This window comes from Giraffa tippelskirchi, chromosome 9, assembly GCF_054371585.1.
Source record: "Giraffa tippelskirchi isolate mGirTip1 chromosome 9, T2T-mGirTip1v1.2.pri, whole genome shotgun sequence".
Taxonomy (NCBI): Eukaryota; Metazoa; Chordata; class Mammalia; order Artiodactyla; family Giraffidae; genus Giraffa; species Giraffa tippelskirchi.
This window is the reverse complement of record NC_137283.1, coordinates 164,897,457-164,906,383: the sequence shown is the minus strand read 5'-3', so window position 1 is coordinate 164,906,383 and position 8,927 is coordinate 164,897,457. Positions and strand designations below refer to the sequence as shown.

Genomic DNA, 8,927 nt, shown 5'->3' with positions numbered 1-8,927 from the left:
GCCAAGAAGGCCTGTTCCTCAAGCCCCGCCTCTCGTCCACACCCGCTGCTCACACCCCTCCCGACACTCCTGGGTGCGGACCGTGCGGGCGCTGAGCCCGGGGCACCGCCCTGCAGGAAGTCAGGCAGGATCACGCCCGCCGTTTCAACGCCATTCTTGGCAGGAAGGCCAGCGTCCTGTGAATCAAGGGAAGTTGACACCAGTTTGCTTGTCACATTACTGAGTTTTCACCGTTTTAGAAAATTCTGTCGCCATGGCCACACTGCTCACGATACCTGAGTTGAGAACATGAACACGCCCGTGTTGTTCTGCTTTTGTAGCCACATTCGTGGAGATGCCACACACAGAAGCATGTCCACGTAGCCCTTCTGTGTAAACTGCCCTCACTGACCCACCTACCATCGAGCTGATTGTCTATGTTACAAACCACGAGTGCAGACCGCCTCCCTCAGTCCCAGCCGTGCCCCGCTGCTGGGGGCCCCTTCTCCCCGGGCACCCTGGCTCCCTCTGTCTGCCCGCTGCCCTGAGTGGGCCTGGCCTGCTGGCCGCCAGCTGGGGGAAAGCACAGCCTGGAGCAGAAGCAGGAGGGCTGGGAGGCCGGTCAGTGACCTCCACCTGGGCCCGGCCCGGCCCACCCAGCACCCAGACAGGCTCAGACTGAAACGCTTTCCCGGACACTCAGCGGGGACAGGCTGGAGTCAGGACGCGCTGAAGCCATTTGGGCCACCAGGGCCACCATTGGCCGCGACAGCTCCAAGCCTGTTCAGGCCTCACGTCCACGCCAGAACCCACTGCAGGCCCAGGGCTGGTGGTGTCTGCGATTCCTCCGGGCAGCCCCCTTCAGCCCCCAGCACTGGCCCCTCTGGTCCCCAGGGAGCCACGTCCTGGCGGCCGGAACACCCGGGAAGCAGCCCCTGGCCGTCCCCTCCAGTGGCTGCCACCCCTCCCGCCGTGGGTGCCCCGGTGGGGTCCAGCCTGAGACACTGGGGGTCACTGTGGAGAGGAGCCCCCCCAGGCTGGGCCAGCGTGTGCCCTCTTCCCAGAGGTGCTGGCTGTGCCAGGCGCTGACCTGGGCCCACGTCAACCCACCCCTGAGCAGTCACAGCATCTCTGTCCGGCCGTCAGCGTTTCACGCCATCACTTTCCCATGAAGAAACAGCACAGATCTAAACCAGAGCGGGACTCCATTTGGCTCTCAGATCCCTCTGTCCCAAGCCTGGCAGCCCTTGGGGGGAGGGGGTTCTTCCCACCTGCACCCCCTCAACCCCTCACCTTCCTCCCTCCTCCCCACCCTCCTCCCTCCCCAGCCACCCTCCTTCCTCCTGCCTCACCCTCCTCCTTCCCTCTCCCTCTCCTCCAGTCCCCCTACTCCCTCCTCCCCACCCTTCTCCTTCCCCTCCCCCTCCTCCCTCCCCCTCCTCCCTCCCCACTCACCCTCCTCCCTCCCAACTCACTCTCCTCCCTCCCCAGCCACCCTCCTCCCTCCACACTCACCCTCCTCCCTCCACACTCACCCTCCTCCTTCCTCCCTCCCCCTCCTCCTCCCTCCCCACTCACCGTCCTCCCTCCCGACTCACTCTCCTCCCTCCCCAGCCACCCTCCTCCCTCCACACTCACCCTCCTCCTTCCTCCCTCCCCCTCCTCCTCCCTCCCCACTCACCGTCCTCCCTCCCGACTCACTCTCCTCCCTCCCCAGCCACCCTCCTCCCTCCACACTCACCCTCCTCCCTCCTGACTCATCCTCCTCCCTCCCCAGCCACCCTCCTCCCTGCGCTGCCCAGCCTCCAGCTGCCTCGATGGTCTGTCCACCCTTGGTTCGGCTTCACAAGCTGCACATTCAGCGTGTTTATTTTTACAGCACATACATTATAAGGAAAAGCCAGGAGCACATTTAAGGGAGAAAAGCTCTGAGCACGTCACCTCTCCTTCACCTGAGTTTTCTGGGCCCTGGACGGCCTCCCTCCACTTGCCTCGCTCGGGCGCCAAACCCCAGGCTCTGCAGCGTCTCGGCCACGTGCCTCTGGCCTGGGGACACGCACACAATCACCTGTAGCTTTGCTCACCTCCTTGGAGAAAGAAGTGACAATGTGCTGTTGGGAAGAGCCCAGGTGAAAGAAAAGCGTCTCTGAAGCCCAGCTCCGGAGGCATCAGCCGGCCCCCCGCGGCCTCCACACGAGCACCCAGAGGCCTGGGTGTGCCTGGGGAGGCTGGGGTCCCGCCTGGTGCTCTGTGGGCCCTCCAGGCCCTTGGGAAGGGGCAGCTGGGCTTCTCCCCGAAGTGGAAGCCCCCTCTCGCGTTGCTTGAAGGGCCAGCAGTAGGGGAAGCAGTTTGGAAAAAGACCTAAGGCAGGAAGAACAGCAGCGAGGGAGAGGAAGGAGGAAACCGCAGCTCGGCCGTGGGGATGAGAGCGTGGGGTGTGGGTGCCCGCCCCCACCCCAGCCCCGCGTGTCCCGGTCTGAGCGCTGGCCCCGGTCAGCATAGATCAGGGGCAGCAGCAGAGCTGGGAGCGGCCCCTTCCTCATCCTGTGGACAGAGCGAGAGGGGACCCTGAGGCCAGAGACGGAGCCACGTGGTCCCACGGCTCAGAGAAGCCCTGCGGTGCCACACCCGGGGAACGTGGGACCCGCCGGAGGGTCCACAACCACCCGGGTCAGACAGCCCTCGAGAACAGCGACCGTGTTAGCAAGAGCTGCGAGTCCTGAGGGGGGAGGCAGAGACCCCCAGACCAGCCAGCCCCCGGGCAGTGTGGCCAGGAGGAGCAGGCCCGGGGAGCAGGCCCAGCGGCAGGGGACAGGGCAGGGGCAGCGACCTCCCGGGCAGCCACGGCACAGCGGTACCAAGTGCGTCCTGCAGTAGGTGGGTGAGCCGGCTGTTCCGGTAGGGGATGTGGGCTCTGCCCTCCGCCAGCGCCCCCAGGACGTCCGAAAGTGCTGCCAGGCTCCGGTTGATGCAGGAAGTCTCCCTCAGGGCTGGCCCCGTCACTCCAGACACACCTGGGGGATGCAGAGACCTCCTCGTACAAGATTCGCATGAATCCTTGCTGACATCAAGAGGCAGCAGAAAAGTAAAACAGAGGCGCCACGGGGAACGTGCACTCTGCAGGGGCTGCGTGGGGGAGACCCGTCACTGGACGTCCCCCTGTGACGAGCTGAGGCCCCGTCAGGGAAAGCCCTGAGGCTCCCCTCCCGGCCGGGAGCCAGCGGGGTGGCGTGTGAACTGACACTCGCCTTGGTGCTGAGACGGCGCCAGGAGGGAGGGACGAGACTTAGAGGGCATTGGGGGCGACGCCACCCCTGGGACCCCCGTCTGCTCATGGTCAGGACCCCGGGGCCCGGCCACCCAGCGGCAGGCTCCCCGTGCTCACCGGCACACTCACCGCCCGCCAGGTCCACGAGCTGCAGGGTGGTGCGCACCTGCCCCAGTGGGTCTGGGGCCGCCCGCCCGAGTCTACGCCCTCGGGTCCTCGGGGGCACAGGTGGGCTCTGCCTCCTCTCGGTGGCTGGCGACCGGGCTCCAGGCCGGCGGGGCTCTGTGGACGCTGACCAATCTGACCGCGGGGCTGCAGCAGGGGTGTGACAAGAGACAACAGATGGTGCCCAAGCTCCCTGGGTCTCCCCTCCAGGTGGGAGCACCCCCAGCTCTGTCCTGCAGACCCGCGCCTCACAAGAAGTGAGACCCTTCCTCTTGAACACGGACAGGAAAAGGGCCCAGAGACCCTGAGGGGGTCAAAACATGAATTAACATCTAACTGTGCGTGCTCAGTCGCTAAGTCACGTCCAACTCTTTGTGACCCCGTGGACTGCAGCCCGTCAGGCTCCTCAGTCAATGGGATTCTCCAGGCAAGAACGCTGGAGTGGGTGCCAGGCCCTCCTCCAGGGGATCCTGCACTGGCAGGTGGATTCTTTACCACTGAGCCACCCGGGAAGCAGTGCCTAATTAGTCCCAGGAAAACTAAACAAGCTTCTCAGGGAGATTCGGTAATGCCTGTGCTTCAGGTGGCCTCGCGCCAGGCGGGTCAGGACTGTTTCCGCCTCCCTGGCCTGAGTCTGCAGTGCGGATGCAGTTTAGGGGTTAGCCCCTGGGCCGGGGGCTTCTCCGTGGCCTTTGTTACTGAGCACAGGGCAGGCCCTCGCCCTGGACGGGCGGCTTCCACGGGGCGCTGGCTCCCTGAACTTGGAGAAACATGCATCCAGGGCCCGATGGCGGGAAGGGCAGGGGGCGGAGAGAGGGTCACGCTCCCACCAGCCCCACAGGTGATGCCAGCGCACTGCCCTAGACCTTTGGGCCAATGAGGACCTGGCAACACGTGCGTTATTCTCTTACACAACTGGAACCATTGTGTGTGTGTGCCTCTGTACTGGTGTGTGCCCTCTTAAACCCAGGTCACAGAGTGATGTTCACGATGAACGCATCACGTCTCACGGGAAGACATGCCGTCTGTATTCTGGGCCCCCCTCGTTCTCGGCCTGGGTCCCCCTTCCTCCTGGAGTCCGGCTGCAGACCCTCCCCGGGCTCTGGGCGTGTCTCAGAGCCTGCAGTAGGCAGACTCTTCCCTTCCTCTGTGCATTTCTACCGCGGCCACTGACCAGGTGTGGACGGCAGCCCCCCGGGGCCACGGGGGGAGGTGGATGTGGCCACGGTCACCGTCATCACCAGGTGAGATCGGGAGGACTCGGCATGCACCGCGGTGGGATGCTTCACCCGCAGCTGCAGACCCCCGCCCACGAGCGTCAGGAATTGCGCGGCGCTGCGGACAGACCTGCGGGGGCACGAGAGGGTGCTGAGGGGCAGGGGGTGGTCGGGGAGGGCCTGCCCGCACGGACGCCTCCAACACGAGCCACGTGTACCCAGCTCAGGAAAGCAGTGCGTCTCAGACAGATGTAAACATAAGAAGTCCAACGCTTCACTTTATGAGATCAGTTTGACTTAGCGCGTCTCTCCTTGCTTTACCCTGAAATAATTAGCTGTTTTCGAACCAGACGGAGCTTCCCAATCTTCTCGACATCAAGCCTGCTGCATTTATGGTGCCCTCAAGGACCCCGAGATTTTAAAATACTTTGTCTGTCAAACCAAATTTCATCAACTTTATGAAATGCAAATTTAATTTACTTTCTCCTTTTAATTGATGAGATAAGAAGAACTTCTGATCTGCAGGAGAAAATGTTTTGATCATGACACCTATCAGTTAAAAGCTGACAGTTTGGGTTAGCTCGTGTAAACTTATGGTCAGATGTACGACCTCCTTTAGGATTTTTCAAATGTTAGAAATAACTCTCAACACATACATGTGTATGGCCGAGTCCCTCTGCTGTCCACTTGAAACTATCACAACATTGTTAACTGGCTATACACCAATACAAAATAGCATTAAAAAAAAAAAAAAAGAAATAGTCTGAAGACCCTTCCTCCGCTGACTTTGAGACCCCAGAATGGGCGGCAAGACCTTGACCCTTCATGCCTTCTCCTCCACGTGGGTCAGTCGGGTGACCCCTGCCTGGAGCAAACCTGATTCCTGAACGTGAGTTTAAGAACACAGAGCTCTGGAGGAGAAGCTGATTCCTTGGCGTATTCGGTAAAATTCTGATATGCCAACGGGACCCAAGGGCACGGGTGCCTAACCAAGGGGCCTCTGGCGGGTTCTGCGACTCCTCCACGCCCACCCCTCAGCTGAGCCCCGGGGATAACACCTGTTCCACCATCTCTTAAAGAAGATATTTTAAAGGACCATCTAATTTGTCTTCATTATGACTTTAAAAGATCGTTTCTAAAGCAAACTGAAAGTGATGAACCGCGCCCTGGGCAAACAAACATGGTGAACCGTCTCTTGGGAAGAGTGCCGACTCCGACGCCTCTCCTGGTTCTGCGAGGGGCCCCCTCGAAGCTGCTGCCGCTCACAGAGCTCGGCACCCAGTCACTCACTGGTAGGTCAGCTCGCGGACCTCCTTCTGTCCCTGCTGGGTCGTCAGCACCTGCCGCTTCACCCCAGAGGCCACTGGACAGCTGTCGTTAGCCAGAAGGTCAAAAATGTCATTGTTATAAACTTCCACTATGGAAACTCCCACCTCCGGGCTCCTTGACGGATCTTCTGAAATCAGCCTGGATGAGGGGTGAGACACACAAGACACTAAGCCATCAGAGGAACGTAGGTAACCCCAGGGAGACGGGTTAAAGAATGACTTCCGACAGGAGGCGGTCAGAGTCCGAGAAAGAGGCTGCAAAACTCAGGATTCAGGAGCACTGGGCAGCATCTCACTGACCAGGCAGGAAGAAGGGAACATCCTCTTTAAACTGCAGAGAAAATGACTGTCTTGGGAACACAGTTATTTTATCTGAGTTGTATCTAAATCAATACTTTCTGCCCTCAAACTCTAAATACACCGTAAAGATGCTTGAAGAGCCCACAGTCTTGACCCAGAAGTCACCACGCCCAAGTTGAGTCCCACACAGAAGCCCAAAGCTGGCTTTGAGCGCTGGCCCAGCACCCAGGCTTGTTTATTTTAAAATCTGTTCCATTTTGGGAAGCTTGAGTCCATGGTGTTGAGTCAGTCCCCCTCCTACAGCGCCTTTCAACGAAGCCCTCACCGTGCCCTCTCTAACACCCACCGAGGCTCTAAAGCAAACCAGCACACATCTTACTTTGCTTCAAGCTTTAAAGTACTACATGCAGACTGCAGACCAGTTTAAAAGACACGACACACTTAGCGAAAAACCCCATGGTCCCGCCCAGGAAGCAGTGACCACTGACCCTGGCTCGCTCTCCCCACAATTTCCCTGCTCCATCCCTTTGACCGAATGCCCTGCACCATCCGGTCACCAAGGACATCTCCTCGGGGCATGACCATGTCTCTGACGCTGGCCCAGGAAGGCCAGTCTGATTCTGACTGTGCTTCTCTCGTCGTAAAGACACTCTGAGCCCCGGTCTGGGTGAGTCCTTCACAAGCACTGCTAGGCGGGCTTTCCATCAGCATCCACAAGACACCTATGGCTAGAATGAGGCGTCAGCATTGTCCAACGACAAACAACTAAGGAAACCAAAAAGACTGCAATGAAGGAAAACATGAGCTAAGTTCTCTCGTGAAAGGAATTGCTGGCAAAGAGTTCTGGACATTTGGATAGTTCTCAGCACTGGGTTTTGCTGAGAAAACTCTAAGTGAATGTCTGAAAAGTGAAAAACCAAGGGAAGCTAAGCTAGAGACTCTACGTCCCCTCCCGACACATCAGGAAAGATGCACTCGGCTCCATGTCTCCGAGGGGCCCCAAACCGGAATGAGATTTCTCATCTCTACAGTACCAGGGAGCTCACTGAAACGATTTTCTTCTGTTTAATTATTTGATTTGTTTAATGCATCGATTCACTTGTCCCACAAGAATTACTCAATTGGTGGCAAATTTCGCAAACAATGTTAAAAACTAGTCCTCAGTCCTGGCTTTGAAGAAACTAAGTGCTTAGTAGGCAAATGACTCCAACAGAGTGTGATACGTTTTCTATAAAACATGCACAGGTTTCCTGAGATGTCACCGCAGGGTGGTCGCGGAGCCCAGAGGCGGTGGAGGGAGGTGGCCGGCCCCCCCACGAGCGTCCCTCCGGGTGCCCCGGCTCTGTGTCCTGTCCGTCTGTCCCCGCACCTGCGCCCCGGGCCCTGACCGCTCCCACTCTCTTGAGGGCTGGATGCTCTCACACGCATGACTCGTATTCCCTGTGCCTCCAGCGGTGTCTGTGCGTGTCAGTCGCTCAGTCGTGTCTGACTGTTTGTGACCCCATGGACTGTAACCCGCCAGGGCTGCCCATGGGATTCTCCAGGCAAGAACACTGGAGTGGGTTGCCATTCCATTCTCCAGGGGATCTTCCCGACCCTGGGATCGAACCTGTGTCTCCTTCATTGCAGCCAGATTCTTTACCACCGAGCCACCAGGGAAGCCCTCAGCGGTGTCCAGCAGGTAGAAAATTGAAAGTGAAAGTCACTCAGTCTTGTCCGACTCTTTGTGACCCCATGGACTGTACAGTCCATGGAATTCTCCAGGCCAGAATGCTGGAGTGGGTAGCCTTTCCCTTCTCCAGGGGATCTTCCCCACCCAGGGATCAAACCCAGGTCTCCCGTATTGCAGGCAGATTCTTTACCAGCTGAGCCCCCAGGGAAGCCTAGCAGGTAGAAAAGCCTTGCAAATGCCTTTGATGAGAGGGGCAGCTGAGCTCAACATGGAGGATGTGGGGGCCGCAGCCAGTTCCCAAGGAAGCGGGAAGGTGGAAGGAAGAAAGAATCCCCCCCGGACTTCATTGAAGATGCCGGGGACACCTTCCTTCGGTCCCCTCCGCAGTTTCGGAGTAATCATCTCAGGGCAAGAGGTCATATAAACACCCTCTGACACCGACGCCCGAGGTTATGGTGGTTTTGTGCTGGGTTTGGAGTCAGGCACAGACTCACCCGCCAACACGGCTGCACACGTTCCTTCCCGGGGTTTGTCCACTTCTGATTAGAAATCAAAGAGCTAGAAAACTTCCCACGTCTGGATCATTAGTCCTATTTTTGCAGGCGATGGCAGTGAGCCCTGGGGGCTGAGCTGCGCCCATAGCTCCCCACTCGGAAGAGAGTCAGCGTCGAGTCGGAAGGGTCTGACTCATTTCACTCCCAAGACTCAAAACGTGAAAGACCCGCTTTACAAGCAGGTGATTTAAATGCTCATTGACGGGAGGCCACCTTCAGGCGACGCCGTGTGTCCTGTCTGTGGAGATGCTGACTGTCCGAGCGTCGTCTGAACAGCCTCCCTCCAGGCGTTTTCAGGGGCTGCCGTCCTGCCCTGGGCCCTCGGCCTCTGTTTGCTGCCCTCGGGGACGAGCTCCATGACTTGTCAAGTGAGCACTACCTACGTTGGACTCACTGGATGTCGTGTGTCTGCAAGTCCAGCTTCAGTCTGGACCAGACCTGTGA

The 8,927-nt window shown here is 58.9% G+C and overlaps 1 protein-coding gene across 6 annotated transcripts in view; it reads right to left on the bottom strand.

Moving 5' to 3' along the window:
- Positions 1-1,815: 1,815 nt before the first annotated feature.
- The window catches only part of KIF25 (kinesin family member 25), a 40,576-nt gene continuing 33,464 nt past the window's right edge, over positions 1,816-8,927 (bottom strand). For 3 of the 6 annotated variants that reach the window (XM_081529649.1, XM_081529652.1, XM_081529654.1), the window contains exons 10-14: positions 5,920-6,096; positions 4,587-4,759; positions 3,377-3,559; positions 2,838-2,993; positions 1,816-2,066 (exon numbers count right to left, since the gene is read on the bottom strand). In XM_081529649.1, the coding sequence (XP_081385775.1) occupies positions 2,044-2,066; positions 2,838-2,993; positions 3,377-3,559; positions 4,587-4,759; positions 5,920-6,096 (712 nt within the window). In that variant the 3' untranslated portion in view covers positions 1,816-2,043. Of the gene's footprint in view, positions 2,994-3,364; positions 3,560-4,586; positions 4,760-5,919; positions 6,097-8,927 lie in introns of all 6 variants that reach the window. The other 3 variants (XM_081529653.1, XM_081529650.1, XM_081529651.1) reach the window with 3 other exon arrangements.